The sequence below is a fragment of the Crotalus tigris genome, unplaced genomic scaffold (genome assembly GCF_016545835.1).
Source record: "Crotalus tigris isolate CLP2741 ecotype Arizona unplaced genomic scaffold, ASM1654583v1 scf7180000024375.2447938, whole genome shotgun sequence".
In the NCBI taxonomy this organism is placed as follows: domain Eukaryota; kingdom Metazoa; phylum Chordata; class Lepidosauria; order Squamata; family Viperidae; genus Crotalus; species Crotalus tigris.
The window spans coordinates 1,981,401-2,005,969 of record NW_024100545.1 but is presented as its reverse complement, the minus strand read 5'-3'; the positions used below and the strand labels follow the sequence as shown (position 1 = coordinate 2,005,969).

Genomic DNA, 24,569 nt, shown 5'->3' with positions numbered 1-24,569 from the left:
CCCCCTTCCCCCCCAGCTTCATTATGATCTGGGTGCTGTTTACATTTACAATTTGCTAAGCACCCTGCAATCATGTAATTGCCATTTGCAATTTTCTCTGCTGGCTTTTCCAGAAAGTCAGTGGGAAAGCCAGCAGAGAAAGTTGCTAGCTGCTGCCCCCTGCTGAAAGGACTTCCTCTCATTTCTGGGGGCTGGCAATATGGAGATCTGAACTTCCTTCAATGGGGTAGAAAAATAAAGCTCAGATCCTGAAGATCTGAGTTCAGTTTCTGCAGCCTGCTAGAGGAGTTCCCTTCTGCGCATGGAGGGGAGCTGAACTCACCTCGCTGGTGCAGGAACAGAGCTCAGATCCTGAAAATCCAAGCTCTGCTCCTGCAGCCATCGGAGCAGGTCCCTTCCATCCACAGAAGGGAACTGTACTCAGCAGGCAGCTCTTGCGCTCCATCCACTTAACTACCCAAGACGTCGCTTAACAATCGCAACTGGGTGTACCAAGATTGTGGCAGTTGAGTAAAGCAGACACATGGGCATCTCACTTAACTAACTTAATTGCTCAACAATTGAAACTTTGGTCCCAATTGTAATAAGTTGAGAATTGTGCATGCCTATTAGGGTGTGCACATATCATACAGGTAGTCCTCGCGTTACGACCACAATTGAGCCCAAAATTTCTGTTGCTAAGTGAGACATTTGTTAAGTGAATTTTGCCCCATTTTACGACCCTTCTTGTCATAGCTGTTAAATGAATCATTGCAGTTGTTAAGTTAGTAACATGATTGTTCAATTTAATCTGGCTTCACCCATTGACTTTGCTTGTCAGAAAGTGAGCACATGATCACACTGCAGCCGTCATAAATATGAATCAGCTGCCAAATCTCTGAAGTTTGATCACGTAAATGTGAAAAACGGTCATAAGTCACTTTTTTCAGTGCTATTGTAACTTTAAATGGTCACTAAACAAGCTGTTGTAAATTGGAGAAGTACCTGTATGTGAAATCTCCAACCCATTACATAGCTTGCACTGAAAACATAGAGCTCAAATAGCTACCTAATCATATCCAAAAACTGCATCTGTAATTAGAGGTGGTCTTGCTCAATTCTGGCTGATGCCAATATGGATGTGGTCATTGAAGTTATATGAAGCCTATTATTCTAATGTTGCTTAGTTCAGGGTACTTAAAGAGCCATTTGTTCTTGCAGAGATGTCCAGAGGGAAACTGTTTTACTTCCCATCTAACTTTTTGAAACTAAGTTGGTGCCTATGTCAGGGGTAGGCAACCTTGGCTCTTTTATGACTCGTGGACTTCAACAGCTGGCTCAGGAATTCTGGGAGTTGAAGTCCACGAGTCATAAAAGAGCCAAGGTTGCCTACCCCTGGCCTATGTGGGTGGCTATGGTGGCCTTTTTCATAGTGTTGCCTGAGAACTTTAGTTGGTTCCTTGACAATAAAAATATATAACTGTATAAATATGTTAAACATAACTTTAGTGTTTAGCTTTCCTTCTTAACATTGCTTTTAATGGTTCTTTGAGGAATCTATTGTTGTGCTTTATGCTACAGAAACAGAGAAATGTCTGTGGAGATTCTCAGTCATCCGGGTCATCGTCCCAAAGATGCTTTTTCATGAGGCAACTGGACTTCCTTGTTTTTCTTTGAAGATGATTCACTTCTCATCCAAGAAGCTTCTTCAGCTTCAACTTCAAGAATTTCAGCTTCAAGAGCTGAAGAAGCTTCTTGGATGAGAAGCGAAAAGATTGCCTTCCTTGATTGCCTATTCCTTCCTCAGGGTAAGGGAAGGGAGGAAATAGCCTTCCTTTATAAGTGCTCTTAGCGAATGGAATGCTGCATTTTTTCCCTCACAAACCCTGTCTGGCTCAGGTTGTGGGAGCTAAACACAGTTATATCCAGGGGGACAAAATGATTGCGAAAGACTTCTCTTTCTATTTAAAAACATGCCACTGCCCCCGTCTCCCTAGAGAGATCTAAGTAAAAATCCTGCTGAGAACTGTGCTTTCCTTTCCTTGGGAAGGCTAACTTAAGAAGTTCAGTTTAAAGTGTGGGGTCAGGAGGGAGTGGTGGAAAATGACAGTTCTGTTGATGGAAACCAGGTTGGAGCTATCCAGAATCCTTGTGATGCAGTCCTTCAAAGGTGTCCACAATCCTCTCAGTGCAGTAGTTGGGTTGTCTGGTAATTTGATTCTCCACTAAGAACTTTAGTACAGTCATGCATAAATGAAGTCAGAAAATAGCAAAGGTTGCAAAGTTGGTTAGTCAAAGTAGGGAGGCAGGCAAATAAGAAAGGAACATTTCCTTTTTCTCAGTCTTTGCTGCATTAGAGTTCTTGGGTTTATGTGTGGGTTTATGCATGCAAGTATCTTAGGCAGGCAAACATCTTTTGGGGCTGGAAGTTTCCCATCCCAATATAAATCAGTTTCCTATTTCAGATATAAAGATATAGATAATGTATGGTCTTCCAGAGTGGCACGATGGCCTAGTGGTGAAGATGGTCACCTTCCATTCAGAGAGTTGAGAATCCAATCCTAGGTAGTCTTCCAGAGTGGCATGGTGGCCTAGTGGTGAAGATGGTCATCTCCCATTCAGAAGGTTGAGTTCAATCCTAGGTAGTGGCAGATGTTTCTCTCTCAAGAGCACAAAAAGAAAATATCTGCTGTGAACTCCACATAAGAGTCAGGAAGGGTATCTGGCCAATAAATGCTCCGCTCCATTTAGTTGCCCCAACTCTACCCCGAATCAAGGGATTATTGTACAAGGTCATAAAAAGGAAAGAAAAATATGGTCTTCCAAATACTAATTAGTCCGAGCCAGTAAAGTCAACAATAAGGAATAATGAGAATAATAATCCAAAATCACTCACCTACAGTCCCTAATGAAAATAGTGCTCGAAAGCATGATGGGTACAGCTTTATTAACATGGGGCACTGCTCATATTGTGTCATGGAATCTTACAATATAATCTTTTATATTGTGAGAGATGCATTTTCTAGTGTTGTATAAAAAGGAGTCCCTTGGGGAGGGGGCAGAAGGAACAAGGAGTAGTGGGTGGGTCCTTGAATATTTTATACTCTTAGAAGGTTGGCTACATTTTCCTACCTATCATCAGAAAGCAGGAAAACATGGTCTTCTGGATGTTGCTGGTGTAAAATCCTTAGTAATCTTAACTGGTGCAGCCAATGATGGAGAATGCGTATATTCATATCATAAACACTATGTTGTATTCATACTGTCTGCAACATTTATTATATTTGGTTTTCACTGTTCAGTGCTGTGAGCCCATGTGGAATGTGATGGTCTAAAAATAAAGTAAGCAAATAAAGAAAAATCAGTAAAGAAAAAGCAGCATCTCTAGACCATTAATTCCCCCGGCCTTTCCTTATTGCTTTTCCAAATGAGTGTATCTTCTGCAATGTGCACAAGGAGAAAAATACACAAGGGCCCAATTTAGAAGCAAACATTTTAATACACACATTATCTCCTTTAATAGGGACAGTTGTGTGTCTCTGTGTGTGTTTGTCTGTGCATGTGTGTATTAAAAAAGTGTTTTCACAGGGAAGATTCTGCTGGGACAAAGATGTATTTTGTGTATGTTTCAGAGACTGAAACATGGTGATATGAATGATGGATGCTCTTTGCTGCATTTGCTAGGGTAAACTTTGCTCCACAGACTGGCCCAGGGATTTCCAACTCTGTAGACAGAATTTATAGCAGAATCAGAATAATAGAGTTGGAAGGGATCTTTTAGGTCATCTAGTCCAACCCCCCCCCCAAGCAGAATACCCTAAACCATTTCTGACAGATGGCAGTTCAGTCTCTTCTTGAAAGTTGAGGTTGACCCCCTCTGTGACAGCCCCTCAAATATTGGAACATTGCTATCATGTCTCCCCTGGCCCTTCTTTTCACTAGACTAGCCATGCCCAGGTCCTGTAACCGTTCTTCATATGTGAAGCATAAATTATGTAATGTCTTTTAACTATTTGAAATTATGAGTGATTGCACAAAAGCTTGGAAATTTATTACGATTAGGTTAGTTGGTATACCACAAGATCTTTCCATATACCCTCCCCTGCCACCTCTGACTGCAGGGTTGCTACACTCAAGAGTGGGGCATGCTCTTCCTGTTAAAGGGATATCCACAAAGCAGCCGCCTGCAGGCTCAAGTGTGCTAGCTTTGTTTCCAGCTGTAGCCTTTCTCTCTTTATTTAATTTATATTTCACTTTATATTGAACAATTCAAAACAACATATGTGATGCACCCTCCTCCTGTTTTCCCAACAAAAACAACCAAGTGAAGAAGGCTGGGCTGTCACCCAACGGTTCCCATCCTTAAAAGGGGACTTAGAACTTGAGGTCCAGATGTAACCACTATACAGTACCAGAGTGGCTATCAGTAAGTCAGCATATGAAGGAACTGCTACATTCATTTTATGTGGGTGGAATGGGAAAACAATGAGCCACAGAGCATGGAATGAATGTATAGGTACTGTATATTTCAATTTGGGCATAGATTATAACGGATAGGGAGATATTTCATTTTTTCTCAGACTTGCTTTTTATAAATTTTATAATTTTTTAATAAATGTTATAAATTTGTCAGCTTCTCTGATTCTTGGTTTTTGCGGATTTATCAAACTTGAAAGTTTTTTCCCAAGTTTCCATCAAAAACTGAGTGTAGTTTAGTATACATTTATCCGATTTTGGTTGCATTTGGTTGATAATTTTGCCTAATGTTACATAGCTTCTACAAAAAACTTTCTTAATAAGATAAATTTGCGTACATCATTTTCATGAATATATGCATAAATGAATATGTACAAACTTGTGGCACCACAACATTTTTAAAAAGTGCATTTTTAAAACAGTTCAGAAATGTACAAATTCAAATGATAATGAAATCTTGGTATATTGGTTCAAAACATAAAAAAACCACAAATTGTTAAATTTGTACTGTATGGAAACTCAACTAATCAGGGATTGAGGATGGAGATAATAGCAAAGGATGGGTAATTTAAGATAATCAATATTACACATGAGCCTGTGTGCAAACATACACAAACACATACACACAAACACATTTTGCTCTATTAAAACAAGTTTTTATAGATTTTTGGAGATCTACAAGACCTCGAAAAATCTACCAGCAGAAACAGTGGATTAAATGGTTACAATTTGAGCAATACTTGTTCTTTGTCACTTTAAACTCTCAATCATATCAATAAGTAATTTTGCTTATATTTTCCTTTCAAGATCACCTGCAATCAACGGGAACGTGATTGTTACTGGTAAAAAATGGAGTCGGTTGCTTGGGAGGGGTCTTCCCCCCATAAAGGGGGAACATCCAATGATCAGTCTCTGATGGAAAGCACCCAGAGGTCTTACCCCAGATTTGAACCCACAGGAGGAGTGAAAGCAAGAAGGCAAGTACAAACTCTAGCCAAAGGAAGAGAGAGTCAGACATCTGGTGCATAGCATCCCTTCACGTATACAGAAATGTAATAGCAGAGCTCCTTCTTGCCAAAGGTGGGCATTATGCCATTCCCCTTCTCATAAAGACAAATAGGCCTAGACCCCAGCCTAAGTGTAGGTATGGGTGGCATTTATGTACATCATCGTATATTGATGTCAATGCAGGCATCAGGAATACCTCACAGAGAGACTATGTCACATATCCACATCAACTGGAGCTCCTATATTAACAATTACACACACACATATACATACATACACAGGACAAACATGGTGATACTTCATGGCTACGACAAGCAGCATAAACATACATGGTTTCATAGTTTAAGATTGCAATAGGACTCCAATACTCTGGAGTCCTATTGAACTTAATGGGACTTACTTTAGAGCAAGCATGTCAAAAATCTGCTTACGCATGCATGCGCATACAGAGAGACCTATTGTTATCCCACTTTATTTAAATCATTTCTCATATAACTGCTAAAGGTATATCAACAGGAAGGTAACTCATAATTCCTTGTTACTCTACCCCTGGACATTTTTCCTTGCCTTTCCGAACACCCCTATATGATACCCGTCGTTTGTAACATCATCTTGTTTAGCAATCATTTGCAGCTACAATGTTGATTAGGACTAATTCTTGCATTTATGATCTTTGCAGGTCTGTAAAGCAAAGGAAAGCTGCAGTAAGATCATGAGCACATTTGCAGTTTCACTTAGCAATGGCTTCACTTAGTGACCCAATGCCGGCCCCAGTTGTGGTTGCTAAATGAGTTGTTTGCAGGAACTCACTCCTCTAGAAGACTACTGTAGAGTGGGTGGCGGGTTCTTTAAATTACCTCCTCCAGAACTTTGGACTGCACAGCCTGTGCCTGAGGAGGGAAGAGATTCCCACGCCTGCACCTCATTCTGATTCATAAAAACATCCTCCTCTCACCCTCTTATGGCATGTTCCTACACATCATGCTGGGTGAATCATGGTTCCATGCTAGAACCAGCCATGCAAGCAGGAAACACCCACTTCTGGCTTTCTCCTTAAAGGCATTGCCTCCTTTCCTGCTTTTCATCACTTCTCTTAGAGATGCCCCAACCTCAGAAATCCACTCCCTGCAAGCCCCCCAGCACTCCTTTGTTTCCACATTACAGCTTGTTGTTGTCATTGGGACAGAAGTTAGAAAGCCTCTGTTGCAGACTGGAATTTCAGGTTGGGACAAGGATACTTAAGACAGACTGCACTGGTGTACAAACCTAGTCTCTTCACACAAATGCATAGGGCTAGTGATTATTCCGATGCAAAATCTTCTCTCAGAATTAGTGTCCTGGGGCATGGGGGTGGGAACCAGGGTATGCCTAGAAGTTGCTGCCAAATGCAGCTCTAGAACAGTCTTCACATCACCATTTCTTCCAAAAGGGACCAACCGTGGGCTGGTCATACACTTTCAACATGAACTGTCAGCAAGTCCTGTTGCCACCATCAGATTACCTCTATTGCCAGTGGGCTGGAACTTGGGGACTTGATCCTGCTGACAGAGCCATATTTGTTTCTAAAGGTCCTAATTGCTGATTTTCAACTGCAGATCTACTGCATAATCTGAGAAGGGATGTCCAGAATGTTAAGCTGAGGCCTCTCTGAACTCCATGCACACTAGGAACTGACAAGGACTTTGGATAGATGTTCTCTTAAGCATGTAATGTCTCAGCAGTGATTTTGTTCCCTGAGGTACCATCCTAATACGAGCTTTGGTTTACTCAGTTCATTGAGACAGCCATATGCCAAACTGGGAGTATGTTAAACTAAACATAATGGGGCTTATTTTTGTGCAGGCATACATACAATTGCAAAGTTTAAGAAGCTTTGGGAGATTTTAGGAACCTTTGTCCTGTCAATGCCTCTTAACAATACAGGTAGTCCTCGACTTATGACCTCAATTCAGCCCAACATTTCTGTTTTTAAGTGAGGCATTTGTTAAGTGCGTTTTGCCCCATTTTATGATCTTTCTTGCCACAGTTGTTAAGCAAATCACTGCAGTTAAAGTTAGTAACACGGTTGTTAAGTGAATCTGGCTTCCCCATTGATTTTGTTAGTCAGAAGGCTGCAAAAAGTGATCACATGACCCTGGGACACTGCAATCGTCATAAAAACGAGTCAGTTGCCAGGTGTCTGAATTTTGATCACGTGACCATGAGGATGCTGCAATGGTTGTAAAGTGTGAAAAATGGTCATAAGTCACTTTTTTCAGTGCTGTTGTAACTTTGGTCACTAAACAAACTGTTGATAAGTCAAGGACTACCTGTATGTGGGCGCAAAGGTACTGATCCTGGAAAGGAAACAGATCCCCCTAGAGGAGATGGGAAACTTGCTTCAAGGAAGTTTTCCTCTAGTTCTATAGAGCTGCAAGACAAAGTCAAAGCCTATGAAAATGCTGGTCCCAAAGTTGCTGGTCTGATTTTTTTTTTTTTTTTTGGTATTTCATTTCGGTATAATATATTTAATGTTCCTGAATGGTAATGTATTATAGTTGGTCTTTCTCATATTTTTTTTTAAAAAAGGCTTAGAGTCAGTAAGTGCTCATATTTGAATGGTATAAATTCCATTCATTTCAATCATGCTTCTGCAGGCAAACTTCCTCTGGACTGCATCTTAATAAATTAACTAAGGTTGGCACTTGCTTATAGGATCTCAGGCCAAAGCTGCCTATCTGCAAAACGGATTAAAATTTGTCTGTTATTAAAACTTTTTTGTTTGACTCCCGAAGGAAGATCAAAAAGATTAATCACTAATAATGACATCCATGCTGAAAACATAAAATGACAGCAATCATACATTGATGGGTTTTTTTTCACCAAGAGTTCTAGCAAATGCCAGCCTCATTTCAGCAACCTCTAAGTGAAAGAATAAAATTAAAACAGAAACGTTCCCTCCCTCCATTTAAAACATCGTTTTTTTTTAAGTCCACCCTTTCTTAATATGCATTAAGTCTATTCATACAAGAGAGCAGTATGGGTGAACACAAGCCTGCAGATTCAGATTGCTTGTGCAGGTGATGTTTTCAGGAAAATATCCCCTTAATTGCTCGTATGATTATATCTCAGTGTAGCTTCAAAAAGACAAGCTAAGGAAGGAAATCGGAAACCTACTTCAGGATAGGAAGGGGAAGGGGTGGCTACTGAAAGGTGGAGAAATGCTTTGTTATTGCGTTTGAAAACATTTTGAGCCAGATGTAAATCCAGTCCTGGAGAACATAAATGCATTCTGTTCAGTGCAAAATATGAAAAACTGAAATAATAAATTTAGTAGGGATTATGATAGTTTTGCAATTATTTCTCTTCACTATCCACAAGAGCTTGTTATGCATTTTTGTGCATTTATTTCATCAATGTGTATAACCTTTAGCACTTTTTTTCAACTTTTTTTTTTTCTTTCAAAATTTATTTGGCTTCCAGGTTACAGTAGAGGAAGAAGACTTTTTAAAAAAGAGTGATAAAAGTATCTTGGCAAAGATGTAGAGAACATATAGATTGGCATCTGTGATGTTATAGACAACATTAGCAGATATGTACCCCAAAAATACTTACATACATCTTTGGAACCAGCCTTTGCATCCCCCTCAGAAATTAATTTCATATTTATTTCATATTTCCAGCAGCAGAAGTATAATCAAAATACCCTCCATGCTTTTAAAGATAGGATTGTCTTCAACTTCAGTCACTATAGGTAGTCCTTGACTTACGACCACAATTGAGCCCAAAATTTCTGTTGCTAAGCAAGACAGTTAAGTGAATTTAGCTCCATTTTATGATCTTTCTTGCCACAGTTGTTAAGTGAAGCACTATAGTTATTAAGTAAGAGGGTTGTTAAGTGAATCTGGCTTCTCCCACTGACTTTGCTTATCAGAATGTCACAAAAGTTGATCACATGATCCTAGTACATTGCAACTGTCATAAATATGAGTCAATCGCCAAGCATCCAAATTTTGATCATGTGACCCTGGGGATGCTACAACGGTCATATGAAAGATGGTTATAAGTCACTTTTTTATGCTGTTGTAACTTTGAAGAGTCACCAATTGAATGGCTGTAAGTCAATGACTACCTCTACACAGGAAACCTAGGGTTCAAGTGGCTGGGATTATGAGCCTTGTATAGTGGTGGGATTCAAATATGTGAACCACCAGTTCTCTGTATGGATGCCACTTCTGGAAGTCCATTCTGGGCCTGGGCAACAGAAAATTAGCTATCGGTTCTGCCGAAGTGGTGCAAACTGGCTGAATCCCACCACTGGTCTTGTAGTCTTGCGTGCCTCAAACTGAAGACTGGTTTAAATCAATGAAACTTGCAAAGGGCTTAACTGATCAGAGCAACCAATTGCTTTCCCAGGAAGTGTGGGTGAATGTTTTTTGCAAAGAGGAGAAAGAATGGCTCTGAGATGTAGGACCCAAAAAATAAAATAAATAAAAAATGTGGGTCCAAATACAGGCAAGGGCAACTTTTAGAAAAGAGGAAAATTGTACCAAATCAGAATCTTGGTAGCTCAGCAGCTACCCACCGTCCCCATTTCATGTCACTCAATCATTCAGCAGCCAATCACTCTGTCTCACACACACTCCTAACATAAAATCATAATACTGTGCAGGTCTAGTGAACAAATGGACACCTCCATGTAAGTCCAAGGCAGGTTGATTTGACCACCAGGACAATATATTCATCAGGTTTGTACCGCTTTCTTAGGTCCAATCCCGTTCCCCTCCCCATTCTTTGCCATTGCCTGGCTGTTCCATAGTTCCTTTCTTTGTGTCTTTTTCACACAAACGTGGAATGTTCCTTCATGAAAGATAAAGTGGGAAGATCCTGTTTCGGAGTGCACCGCTCCAAGGAACTGGAACTGCGGAGAGGGATCATGCAACGCTCTGCCGGCTTTCCATGTCCCATCATCCCCCAGCAACAAAGCACCCGTAGGAACTCCTTCCTCATGTCTTTGCTGCGAAGGGTATAAATGAGGGGGTTAATGGCTGAATTGAGGGTAGCAAAGGCAAAAAAATACTTTGACTGGTAAAGGATGGGACAAGACTTCCTGGCGCATGAAGCGTCTATCAGGAGGATGGTGAAGGCAGGCAGCCAGCAGATGATGAAGGCCCCCAGGACAAAAGTAACTGTCCTGAGCAAGGCCATGGTCTGGGAGCTGGCTTTCTCAGCATGGCTGGAGCGGACAATGCGGTAGATCCGAACATAGAGGACCACAATGGAGAAGAGGATGACAGTGAAAATGGTAACCACGAAGACGATGTAGCTTTTAGAGTAAAGGGGCAGAACAGTGGAGCATTTCTCAAGATCAGACATGCAGTTCCAGCCAAGGATGGGCAGCCCCCCAATGGTGGCTGAGATGACCCAGCAGGCCCCAATCAGCAGCAGCATCCGGCAGTTCTTGTCACTGCTGTAGACCTTCATCTTGGTGATAGCCACGTGTCGTTCAATTGCAATGGCTAACAAGCTGAAGACCGAAGCGGCCAGGGTGGTAAAGGCAGTGCCTTCTCGCACAAACCACTGTATTGGAGTGAGGCGAAAGGTGGCTGGGCCCGAGAGCACGATGTTGGCAATGAAAGCCGAGCCAGCCATCAGGTCCGAAAAGGCAAGGTTGCCAATGAAGATGAACATGGCGGAGTGGAATTTCTTGTTCCTCCAGACTGATATGAGCACCAGCAGGTTCTCCAGGATAATGAAGCAACAGAGCACAATGATGAGAATGGCCGTGGGAGTCAGTGGAGACTCCTCGTCTCTCTCCAGCTTATCCTTAGTGTAGTTGTAGTGCTGGAAGATTTTGTCCTTGTTGAAGTAGTACTTGTAGACATTTCCCATGGCTGGTTACCGAGGTGCCCCCCTGGGGAGGTCTCTCTCAGAGGACATTTGGATAAGACACCAGCAGAAATGAGTTCATTTGGAACAGAGGAACCAAGAACCAACTAGGTGAAATCTGAAGATGAAAAAAAGACATAACAAATTCAGTCAGGCTGTTGCTTAAAACAGCAGGTGAAAAACCAATGTAGAACAGGCGAGGGAATAGGTAGAGCCATCTGTTTTAAATATGTTCATCTCACTTCATCAACATGGCCATCATATGAAGAGGTCTCCCTGTAGAATAATCCAGCCCCCACCTCAATGCTCAGATTTCATCTTTTGTTTTTTAAAGCAATCTTTTGGATTAATGGAGATGTTTGAGGTAGTTGCTAGCCAGTTCATCAGTTGAAAAACCTGAGCCTTGCTTTCTACCAAATTAATGACGTTGGAGTATACATAATTAAGTACTTTGCTGATTGGTGTACATTTCTTCTTAGTAGATGCAGTTTTGTATGCCATAGTTTTGCACAGAACTAAACGGCAACATTTTGAAATTATGAATTGTTAGGGACAGCAGCGTTTTGTTTCATGCAATGTCTAAAAGGCTCAGGATGATGTATAAAGTTTTACAAAGCTTAGGTCTTAGCTACTACAAGGGCTATCTCCTTCCCCATAGATCACCCTCACGCTCATGAGAGTGCCTATTGCAGGTCCTAGCAGATATAGGTATTGATCAGCAGTTCATTCTGCTTTTTTCAGGAAGGGTGCATGATGTTGTTGAACTTGTTACTGGAGTTTTAGAGGGAGTCAGAAAATATTCACAGAGGCCTTTTAACAGATTAGTGTTTTAATGCCAAGATCATGGTATTTGTATGTTTCTTGTTTTATCAATTTTTACAAGAGCCTGGAGCTGTTTTTCAGGAATGGGTGGAGTTAATATATAAATAAATACATGTTGCTATCTTTGCATCAAAATGGGCACCCAGAGCCTACTCATTTTAATATAGGCTTCTGCATAGCCTATCTCAGGCCTGCACAAGAAAATCATTTTCTGTCTATAAGCCCAATTCTAATACTGCAGTTATTAATAACTGGAAGGCAAAACTCCTTGGTCTACCTTAAATTTCAGGGCAACTGGTATGTTCAGAATCTGACCATCAGTCTCCTCTTTAGTTGATGCCTTGCCATCTCTCAAAATGGCAAACTCTTAGCAATTCCAAGTCAAAGGCTGACAGGCAATTTTTGTTCCTAGGATTGAGAACCGATATATTTCCGGGGCCTCCGAAAGTGCACTGAATCCTACAAAAGACTTAAGGATGAAATGTGCACATATGATTAGGAGCTTTCCCACTCTAACAGCAAGCATCTTTTTAAAGAACCATAGAACAGAAACATCCCTCTGCACAGGCATTACAGTACATGTACTTAAATACATCAGATCTTGGATCAGCCTTCCCTTCAGGTACCCATGTTGGATGGGAATTCTCACAGTGGCTGGCCCAATAAATCTGGGGAAGGTTGCCACAGAAAATGCTCATTGCACTTTAAAAACATTTGTCTTGGCCAAAAGAGCAAGGAAACTAGTAAACTATCACTTTGTTGATCTTTATTGATGCCTCTACCATCACTCTTGCCTTATCTACAGTAGGCCTCAGGCACAGCCTCCCTTGCAGGAACCTCCAAGGTTATATTTCACGTACCCCTTTGTGTCCCATCACTTCATAATGGTCTGGGGGTTGTTGTTGTTTTTGGGCTGGATCATATAGTTAAATTCATCATGCTTATAATTCCAGACACTAGCTGGGCATTATTATACCAGGACAGGTAGTTCAGTAAGCACTGTGCAAACATGGCCCAATAATCATGAGTATCCCTGAACTTGGCTTGATGCAATCTCTCCCCAGAAATGTCTAATCTTCCTCCACCAGCACAGGGGAAATCAGGGGCTTTGCACATTTTTGTTCAAAAGGCTCAGAGAATCTGATATTTGAAAGATAAAGGACAAAGCTAGAGAGATATGGCACAATGTCCAAGTAAAATAAAGTCTTCCATGAATCAAGTTCAACTTCCACTCATAACCATATGAAAGTGATTTGCTACTATTGCCTTCTTATGGGGATTCTTTTTTTTTTTTTAACTTCCCAATTTACAGTAGCCTACAGTCTTGGGATGTCATGAGGTGTCCCCTATTCAAGAACTAATTGTGTTCTGATATTGCATAGCTTTTCTGAGATCAATCAAGGTCAGCTACATGCTGCTGTGAGAAAGTCACGGGAGTTATAAAAGTTGACCAGTAATTATCTAAATGCTTCATGCATATTATCTCTGAAATCATCCTTGCAGCAGTGTTGCAAGGTAGGTCAGTGTTGTTATTTCCTCATTAGGCCAACTGTGAGAAAAATGTGGGTTAACTAAGGACACAGTTTTGGTGTGACTGGCAGTACAAACTTCCTGGTTCAAAACATCTCGGTCTCTTGGGGAAGATTTGCATCTGCTGTTAGAGGGCAAAAGGAGAAGAGGCATCCTGCTATGGCAGCAAGCTTCTGCACCATCTCTTCCCATTTCATGTGGGATTATTTATAGACCAGCTATGATTCCTTATTCTTGTTCAGACAGCGAGTCCATCCATGCATAGGATGAAGTCAGAAGAGGGATTTGTTTTTCAGGCCACATCAGCTTTAAGAATATATCCTTATTTCAGACCAAAAAAGCCTCTTCTCTAGAACTTCCAACAAACTTGGAATCTTCAATATGCAAAATATAAATTCTGCACTGAATTATTTCCATCAAACTGTAGCATTGGGGAAGGAAAAATCTCCCAAACACCTGATAGCATATGCTCAAATAGGAATGACATAATTGGTGTTCCAAGGAAAAAGCGATTTGCTACATTTGGCTGCTAGCTTGAAAAGAGGTCTAAAGCTTGGATTTATGGCATCATTTCCCCATTCTTTTAATAACTTTGACCCAATAAAGTCTCTTTTTTGAAAGGAAATGGATTAGGAACTAAAAACTAGATCAGGCATGACTAATATAACCCACCAATATGGTAGCCTTCTAGTAGAGTCTTGGGACTCTGGTTAGCTAAAAGTGTGTGGAGATTGTAAAGTGTCTGACCACTGTGCATGGCTGACAGACTGCATTGGCTCAGTAAACCAGGCCCAAGGCTTGAGGAAAGATTAGCAGAACTAAGGTTCAGATACTTAGGTCTGCTGAACACAGATCTAGCTAAAGAAGCACCACAAACATCACAAACTTTTAAGTTCCAGTTTCCACAACTCATGGCTTTGTTGTTTTCAGTCTGTTTTTAGACAATATACAGTAGAATGATAATGAGATTCCCACATTTAATCAAACATCTGTATAACAATTAAGGTGTGCCTTTGCTTACTTAAGGATATAACATGGTTGTCAAAGAAACAAGGCAGATATTCAAGTAATACGTTGCCCTTTTTCCCCTCATTAAAATACATTGTCTTTCAACTTTCACTTAAGTAGTAGGTTGGGAGCCCCACCTTCCCTTGAAACATAAGTCTCCAAAAGTTAGAGGCCTGAACCCCAGGCAGATTTGGGAGCAGCTCCTCACTCTCACTGTGTGTGTGTGGGTGAGTGTGTATGGAATACAAAGTGAAATTGCTTCCCTCCAACTTAAAAAACTAGGCAAGCCCTCTGCTTACTTTCCACCCAAAATTATTAATTACTTAAAAAGCAACAAGACATCAGCCCCTCCCAAGGTCTCTGGAAAGGAGGACGCCTGCTGGGATGGGCAGCACTGACGATGGGACAAACTGGTACATAAACAAGTACTTTCAGGCAGTTCTATCGCCTAAGCAAGATGATGTCATGTATTGCAAGAAGCAATGAGAATTTGGTCACGTGCACCAAATATTGACACAGCTATTATAGGAAACATTAATCACAGCTGGTAATTCATTTCCTTTCAGCTGTAGAAACATTTACCGTTCTGGATCTCTATTCCTTCATTTCACTAAGTTGCTGAACAAATCTGATTCATAGCAACAGGCAGTTTCACTGTATAACAACAGGAACAACAGGAGCCAAGTTGGCCCTTAGAAATTCTTCACCAAAGATGTGGGCAGAGAAATTGGGTGGGCAAGTTCTTCAAATGGCTCCAGACGGAGAACCTGTCTCAAAGATTTCTCAAGGGCAGGATTCCTTCTTAGCGGGGATGGTTGCACTGCTACTTAAGATGTTCTCCGGAGACGTTTGCTCATGATTACCCTTCCCCTATGATTGCATTAAAGTTGGGAAGTCAGGGAGGCTGCAGACCACGGGCTGAGATAATTGTAATGTATTGGTAGATAATGGGAAGGCAAACTACTCCTCTTTCTTGCTTTTGTCATTGCCCAACTCTTGAGTATGGCAGATAAGAAGAAAAATAGCAAGCCAAAGAAGCAGTAGACTCTTTTTGTGGTCCTGGGCAGATTCCTGATGAAGCAGAGCTCCGATAATGAAACCAGAGTTTTCAAGGACAATTTAAACGTTTCTTCACATCCTTGGATGGGGCCTTCTACTGAACCCTAAGTGTGTCAGGTACTACTCACCCTTGTTAAACGTTTCAGGTCATCCCAAAGGTGTCTCTTGAAGAGCAAGAGAGGCCCAGTAAGTCACTTGACAAGTCCTGCCTAACTTCTTGAAAAACTTCCAAGTCAGGCTTGCTCTACAAAAGAGATGCTTCACTCCCTGGGTCTTACAGGTTTGGATGTCCATGGGGATTCTCAGTCACCCAGGTCATGGTTGTCTCAAAGGTGCTTTTTTCAAAAGGCAGCTGAACTATTAGTTCTGGCTGGACAAAACTAATTAGACTATCAGAAAAATTACTTGGTCAGAACTAATTCTTCCATTCCCCCCCCCCCACCGTATCCAGCCAGAACTGATGAAAAGCAAAATGTCTTCTTCCTCAAGGAAAAAGAACACAGTCTTGTTGCCTTTTGAAAAAGCACCTTTCAGACATTACAAGTTTGAATATTTGAAAACTTCGTCTTTGTCTAGCTATCTCCACTCAGTGGCTGGGTAGAGGAGAGAACAGCAACTATATTGGATGGAAAGGATCACCTATTGCCCCTAAAAGTCAATGGCAGGACAGAGAGATTGGATGAATACCCATGGTAGTACCCACTGATGAAGAATACAGCTAGTTTTCTATGTACAACCATAATGGGATGTTGATTAAGCCATGATGAGATGTGTGGAGGAGGGTTTGGGATCCAGTGGGGTAGGAAGCAGGCCCAAGGCCTGTGGGCATTCAGATAGGGTGGGAAGTAGAGCGTGAGGTGCCAAGCACCACAATTTTATTCACTTGACTGTGGGAGTGCTGCAGCGGATATAACTTTGGGCAGGACTGTTAAGTCGCTTTGTTCAGAGCCATTATAATTTCAAATGGTCATCAATTGAGGACTACCTTCCTCTGTATCTTTAACCCCCTTTTCCCCCAAAGAGTCCCAAAGAAATGATAAAAAATAGTCTAATTCAGAAGACCTCTGTAGGAACTACAACTCTGGCCATATCCAGCAAATGGGGGAAAACAATTCCAACACTACTCCCCCTCCTGAAGGGCATCAGGTTGCATTGCCATTTGGATGATCGTGGGTAATTAACACATGCATGCACACATGCACTGCAGCAGTTCAGCCAATAAAAAGAAAGCAAGTTACCTGGGGAGGTCCTTAGTAAGGTGTGGAGGGACAGCTTGCTGGCCTGATTCAGAAAACCCAGGATTCATCTCTAGTTCGGATTCCCAGCCTTTTCAGCAACAGTCAGCATTACATTTTTCTGAGGAAATGTACAGAAAGCAGAAGAATTAGCAGATGGGTCATTCTGTGTCACTTCCAGCTTCTTACAGTCAGAAGTTACATTAAATTTCTACTTCACTATTAAACCACCTCATTGTAAAACAGCATACCGTATAACTAACTGAAACAATAAGCACTGAATAAAGATACAAATTCTGACTGTTTAAGATTATTGCCGTTGACAGCAAATATATGAGATCCCATAACTGAGCTGCAGATTGACATTAGTACAAAACTCCAGGTTTGCATCTTTAAACATGGCTTTTCTCCATTTCTGTGTAATGCAGAGAGAACTGCACGATGGTTTAGAGCAGAGTTCCCCAACATTTCCAGCTTTGTGGACAAGTGGGGGGGAGGGGATGGTTAACGCAAGTGGCTGGCAAGCGCATGTGTGCACGCAACTCCATTTCCACAAGCAGCGTGCATGCGCACCTGCCGCTCACAGAAATGGAGCACACAAGCACATGCTCACCTGCTGCTTGCACAAGTGAGGATGCGCATGCCCATGGCCCAATTGCAAACCCCTCACGGCCCACTAGTGGGCCACGGCCCACGGGTTGGGGACCCCTGGTTTAGAGCAAGATTTTTCACAAGGGCTTGTGATTTAGTGTTTCATGAGAACTTAACGGAGAAAGAAGAAAGTTCACTGTGTTGGTCAATCTTCTATCACTAGAGCTTTGTCTCTTGATTAGGGAATTCCTTTTTAATCAACAGGTTCCAAGGCCTGAAAAAGTTTAAAACCCACCTGTTCAGGGCACTAAAAAACCTTAAGATTGAATTTCTGCTTGATCCTTCCTGAAGATCATCTATAACTGAAGATCTTTGCTGATTTAGTATTCTAAGCAGTATGTCTCTCTAGTTCACGAAATGTTTACCTATAACACGTACCCTTCTGATTTCTACAAAATTGCTGCTGTTTTGATTTGAAAGATCTTAGCTCTCCATCATTTTAAGCCAATTTCCAGTCCATTTGACTGCAATTTACGCAGAAACATATTTGAAAATATACTGGGGGGGACCTAAAGGCAAATGGGAAACTAGACTTTTGAAAAGATAAAATCTAATGAGCAGGACTACAGTGTCTTCTGGTGTTCTTTCTTTTTATCCCTTGGTAGAAAAGGGGCGTTGGTCTTACCTGAACGCCTTTTCTCAGTACGGAGATGGATAATCCATGGATGGGTTTTCTCTGTCTGCCTGCTCTTGAGACCAAGTAGCCAAAACTTGACATGCCCCCACTTCCTGTGGAGTCCATTCTTAACGAGGGCGAATTGGCTGATGATTGACGAGGTATTGGCTCTCAGCTCCCTACTAGCGGCCTGCTGGCCTTGGGGTGGGTGTGGATTATCCATCTCCGTACTGAGAAAAGGCGTTCAGGTAAGACCAACGCCCCTTCTCCAGTACAGGAGATGGATAATCCACGGATGGGACGTACCAAAGCCTCACTGTCCCAAGGGGTGGGAAACAGATAAGGCCGGTAGATTGATCTCTGAGACAACTTGCTGGAGGACCCTCCTACCAAAGGAGGCGTCCGCCGATGCAAAGCGGTCTATCTTGTAGTGTCGTATGAACGGGGAAGGCGAGGACCATGTCGCGGCCCTGCAAACTTCCTCGATTGACACCTGGGTAGCCCATGCCGCCGAAGTTGCAGCGCTTCGGGTGGAATGGGCTGTGAGATGACTTGGGGGTGGCAGGGATGATACATTGTAAGCTTCTGCGATACAGCTTCGGATCCACCTTCCAATGGTGCCCGCGGAAACTTTCCGCCCCAAGGTGCCCGCTTGGAAGGACACAAATAGGGCCTCCGATTTGCGGAAGGGTTCTGTACGCTTTATATAACGCCGCAAGGCTCTGCGGACGTCCAATGTATGCCACTGCCGCTCCCGGTCATGTGTTGGATTTGGACAGAAGTTTGGGAGAATTACTTCCTGTGTCCTGTGAAAGAGTGAATTCACCTTCGGTATGAAGGAAGGATCTAACCTAAGGACCACCCTGTCCTTGTGGAAAATGCATAGGTCGTTTCTGAATGACAGTGCGGCCAGTTCCGAAATTCGTCTGGCCAATGTGATGGCAATCAGGAACGCCACCTTTAGCGACAGGTGTCGCAAGGAAACGGTCGCCAATGGTTCAAATGGTGACCATATGAGCGCGTGAAGGACTCGCGGTAGTTCCCAGGACGGGTACCTGTGAACTACTGGAGGTCTGGTGTTATAAGCGCCCTTGATAAAGGCGCGGATCCTGGGGTGGTGAGCTAAGGGAACTGAATCCGTGCAGGTGAGGAAGGTGGACAAGGCCGCCACTTGCCTGCGGATGGTCGCGGGGGCGAGGCCTCTGTCTAGTCCCTCCAAGAGGTAATCTACTATCTGAAGGATGTAGAATTTGTGTAAGTCAAAGTGCCGTTCCCTGCACCAAAGGCAAAATTTTTTCCAAGTGGAGTCGTAAATGTGGTTTGTTGCCGGACGGCGTGAAGCTTGAATTATGGTAATGGCCCCGGGAGAGAATAGTTCCTGTGCCACTATCTGGCGCTCAAGTGCCAGGTGGTCAGTTGTAACCATTGGGGTTCCGGGTGACTGATGGTTCCCTGGTGTAGGGACACTTGATGAGGGGGAATGTTCCATGGGGGCGACTGAGACAGGTTCATCAGGTCGGCGAACCACGGTCTCTGTGGCCAATATGGTGCTACTAGGATCACTTCTGCCCGCTCCTGAATCAGCTTTCGGATGACCGCCGGTATGAGTGGTAGTGGGGGAAAGGCATAAAGCAGACCCTGAGGCCACTGAGTTCTCAGAGCGTCCGTCCCCTCTGCTCGCGGGTTGAAGTAACGAGAGTAAAATCTGGGGAGCTGGGCATTGTCTGATGATGCGAACAGATCGAGGATCGGGTACCCGAACTTGCGGGAGATGTCTAGGAACAAGTTCGGGTGTAGCCCCCACTCCGAAGGGTCCACTGTGGTGCGGCTTAGGAAGTCCGCTTGCTGGTTGTTGACCCCCGATATGTGTTCCGCTTTTAGTGACTTCAGATTGGGCTCTACCCAGCTGAATAGGAGTCGTGACTCTGTCATCAGGGTTTTTGATCTGGTCCCCCCCCTGCCGATTGATGTGCGCCTTGGCTGCTACGTTGTCTGTTAGGACTAGAACGTGGTGGCCTCTGATTCTGTCTTTGAATTGTTGCAAGGCTAGGTGGATAGCCCTGAGTTCTAGCCAGTTGATGTTGTTTCTCAGATCCGTGGCGGACCAACGTCCCTGTACAAACTGGGAGTCCAGATGGGCTCCCCAACCATACAGACTGGCGTCTGTAGTGATGGTAAGTCTGACTGGTTCCTTGAAGGGTGACCCCTTGGTCACGGCCCGAGAGCACCACCAGCGTAGCGCCCTGCGGATTTGTGCCGTGACCCTGACTAGGTGGTTGGATGCGCTGGTGTTCTGCCGTTGGTAAGGGAGTAGAAACCACTGTAGTTCCCATAGGTGGAGCCTGGCCCAGGGTACAATGGCTATGGCCGATACCATCTTGCCCAATAATTGGGAAAGTGTTAGTATCGGAACTGAACGCTGCCTGTGAACCCAGCGAGCCAGTTCCCTGATACCGGCCACCCGCTCTTGGGAGAGATAGACCATATAGTTGGTTGTGTCTATCGTGGCCCCCAGATGCAGCAGCCTGGACGAGGGCACTGTCTGGCTCTTCCGAAAGTTTACTGAGAATCCGTGTAATTGGAGGACGCGAATGACGGTCCTTACGTCCGCCTGAGCTGCCTGTAGGATGTTGCTTGGATTAGTATGTCGTCTAGGTAACATTGGACGCGTATTGGGATTTTTCTCAGTTTGGCGGCTACCACTGCTAGTATCTTGGTAAATACCCTGGGTGCCGAAGATAGACCGAAGGGGAGGGCTCTGTATTGGAAGTGTTTTCCCCCGTAACAGAAACGTAGGAACCGGCAGTGGTTTGGGTGGATGGGGATGTGAAGGTAGGCTTCCGTGAGGTCTATCGATGCCAGGAAGTCTCCTTCTCTGATGCTTCCCAGGATGGACTGAAGGGATTGCATCTTGAATTTTTTGTATGTGATGTAGCGGTTGAGGTTTTTAGGTCCAGGATTGCCCTCCATCCTCCTGAAGTCTTTGGAACCACGAAGAGGATGGAGTAAAATCCTCTGCCTCTGTATTCCGCTGGGACCGGTTCTATGGCTTGAATGTCCAACAGGTGTTGGATGGCCTCCTGCATGAGTTTGCGTTTGGTGGGGTTCCTGGAGACCGAGCAGTTGATGAGTCGGTCTGGGGGTGTGACCAGGAACTCCAGGGACAGCCCGGACTGGATGGTTTGTAGTACCCAGTTGTCCGTGGAGGTCTGCTCCCACTGGTGGAAGAAGTGAGCTAGTCTTCCTCCAATGGGTAGGTCTATGTAGGAGTCATTTTGTCTTCCGGTACGGACGACCCGTTCCACGAAAGGGTCGTCTCGACTGGTTTTGTTGTCTGGGCTGGAACCCCGGTCTGTCGTAGGGGCGGCCGTACGGTTTGTTCTGCCTGGGAGTGAATGGCTTGGGTGCCTGACTGATAGGCGTGGTTGTCGGTTGGTGAAAGGACTGCCTACGAAAGTAAGGTGTGGTACGTTTGTCTGACCTTTTGTTCAAGTGTGCCATGACCTTCCGCTTGTCTTTGTTCTCTACAAGATAGGGGTCCAAGGCCTCCCCAAACAGACCGTTGCTTGAGTAAGGGGCGGTCGCTAGCCACCACTTAGCCTTGGTGTCAGCTTGCCAGTGTTTTAGCCATAGCATTCTCCTGGCAATTATGTTGGATGCTATGGATCTGGATGAAAAAATGGCCGATTGGAGCGTTGCGTCTGCAGCGTATTCCGTGGCTGCTACCATCTTAGCTGGGTCCTGGTGTGTTCGTATGTCATCCATAGGAACTATGGTTTGTAGTTGTTGCAACCAGATGAGGGTGGCCCGGACAAAAAAGCAGGCTGAGGTGGCTGCTTTGATGGCCCATGCCGCTGTCTGGTGGGTTTTGCGAAAGGCTTGTTCCCACTTTTTGTCATCTGCCTTAAGGGCCTCCACTAGGTCCCCAGCCATGGCTGTCTGGGAGACCAAGGGGGTCCAGGCTTCATCTACTTTAGGTATTTCTAAGGCCTCATTGAGGTCTGTGGCAGTGCTGTATAATTTTTTGTCCGTACCACTCACTGATGGGAAGGAAGCGGGAGAGTCCCATGGCTTCTTGATCCCTTTCAGGAAAATGGCGGGGCAAGGTATATGGTACTGTGTCGTCACCTTTTCTACGAATACGGGTCTGGATGTGGTGGCCGGTGTCGCTTGCAGCTGAGAAAACTGATCCGTCCCCATGTCCGCAATGGCTGTGGCCTTGCGTAGTATCGTGAGGAAGCGGTTGTGATTAAATAATCCCCCTGAGGGGGGCTCAGGAGGAAGCTCCTCATCCTCTGACATAGAGATCCCAGGTTGATCCTCCTCTTGTGGTGAAGAATAACCACTCATGGAGGACTGGGCCGGGGAGACGGGTTCCTGAATGCCTGAGGACTCTGAGGGGAGTTCCGAGTGTGGCATGGCTGAGATGGAGGGCCCCTGGTCGTGGTGGGCGGAGCGCTGTGCTAGGGCTCGGTCCACCACTTTGGTTAATAGGGCCTCTAGCCGTCCATCTGCCCAGATGTCCCCTATGTCATTACCTTTGGGTGTGGTGGCCGCAGGTGGAGAGGTGGACTCAGTGGTTGTGCCTGCCGCCGTGGTTGTTTGTTGGGCTGATGTGGATGGCGAATCCAGTGGTTGCGGTGTTCCTGGAATGGACCACGCGCTCTGGGTTGATGTAGATGGACCCAATGGTAATTCCATCTCGGTGGCCGCCATTTGAACCAATTCCAATTGGGCCTGCCTCTGCGCTCTGGAGAACTCCTTCTCCAGGGCCTGGTGCCTACGGCTGCCTTGCTTTTCCGCCAACTTGGAGGGCCTCTTGAGCGAGTGTTTTGTCTTCGCTTTGCACTTGCCTGCCGCCTTCTGGTCAGAAGGTGTGTTGCAGCCATAATTGGGAGATGGAGGGGTCGTGCTCATGGATTGAGGCAACGAGGGTCCCTCCATTCCGCTTGAGCAGTCCCAGAAAAACTGAGAAGACGCTCAGGCAGGCAAGTATTGGCAGGAGCGAAATTGGAACAAGTATCAGGACTGTTCCCCTGATCACCCGACCACAACAAAAATATTCTCTCTGGGCTAAGGTCACGGTAGCTGAGGGAGATACTGAAGGCACGTTTGGAACCACTCTTTGGGTTCCGCCCGGAGGCCTTAGGTGACCAGGCAACGTGCACCAGTAGAAAAAGGAAAAGGGAGGCAAAAAATATCAGTGCCGACCTCAAAAGGGTCTGTAGGCCTGACTTAATACACAACAAGGTATCAAATGGCGGTCACCTAGAGCGGAATTTATTCTTATTAATATTATTACTATTATACTAATAATAGGAACAACAATAATAATAATAAAATAATAATAATAATAATAACAACAACAACAATAATGGTGATGATGATAATATTGTGTGTTCTGCCTTTAGGCCTGTTGTCCTTGCAGTCGCTTAATTTTTAGCTTTAATTAATTTTTTTTATTTTTAAATTTATTTATTTATTTTTATTATTATTATATTTTGTCCTATTATTATATGTGTGTATCGGGGGTGGAGCGCTGGCTGTGTGCTCCTATTCCGCCTCTATCAGTGCTTCCAGATATGATGTGGAGCTTCCTTAAGCTCGGTTTGCCTTCCTCTGGCAAGAGATGGCGGCCGCGGCTCGTTTCTCTCTGAAAAAGGGCTTTGCGGATCCCAGGAGGGTTCTCTAGCCCCCGTTTCTTAGTTGGGGCTTACTCCCTTCCTGTGCTTCAGCTTTTTAAAAAGGAGGGTGGCCGCGGCTCGTTTCCCTCTGAAAATAAGCTCCGCGGCCTCCCAGAAGCTGCTTGTGCCCGGGGATTTAAATTTGGCGCGCTGGTGACATTTTAAGGGAATCCCAGTCAGGGATTGCCTTTGTTGCCTGAAAGCGGCAACTAAAATGGCGCCCGCGGTTGCCCTGGGCTGCTAGGGAATCTCCGACGATCCGAATTCAAGTTTGAATCCGGACCTGGAGATTGTTATTTTTTCTCCCAATTTGAGGAAAAAATCCCTTGGAAGGTTGGGGAGAAAAGCTCAGCAAGTGGTCTCTGCTGATGCCTTCTTCCCCCCTTTTCCACCTCCAGAGTTCTGGGGCTGGCTGGGATCCGTGGGGAGTTTCCCCACCCCCACCCCCTTTTCCAATTTTAATATAAGATCAGGGATGATCCCAAGGAAAAATTAGTGGTTGGGGAAAAGGTTAAGCAAGTAGTCTCTGCTGATGCCTTCTTCCCCCCCTTTCCACCCACCAGAGCCCTGGGGCTGGCTGATATCTGTGGGGAAGTTTCCCTCCCCACCAATCCCCTTTTTAATTTTAGGTTT

The 24,569-nt window shown here is 44.2% G+C and overlaps 1 protein-coding gene across 6 annotated transcripts in view; it reads right to left on the bottom strand.

Moving 5' to 3' along the window:
- Positions 1-9,455: 9,455 nt before the first annotated feature.
- S1PR2 (sphingosine-1-phosphate receptor 2) overlaps positions 9,456-24,569 on the bottom strand; it is a 93,607-nt gene continuing 78,493 nt past the window's right edge. For all 6 annotated transcript variants that reach the window (XM_039328325.1, XM_039328322.1, XM_039328327.1 and 3 more), the window contains 2 exons: positions 16,989-17,106; positions 9,456-11,449 (listed from right to left, as the gene is read on the bottom strand). In XM_039328325.1, the coding sequence (XP_039184259.1) occupies positions 10,282-11,334 (1,053 nt within the window). In that variant the 5' untranslated portion in view covers positions 11,335-11,449; positions 16,989-17,106 and the 3' untranslated portion in view covers positions 9,456-10,281. The remainder of the gene's footprint in view (positions 11,450-16,988; positions 17,107-24,569) is intronic.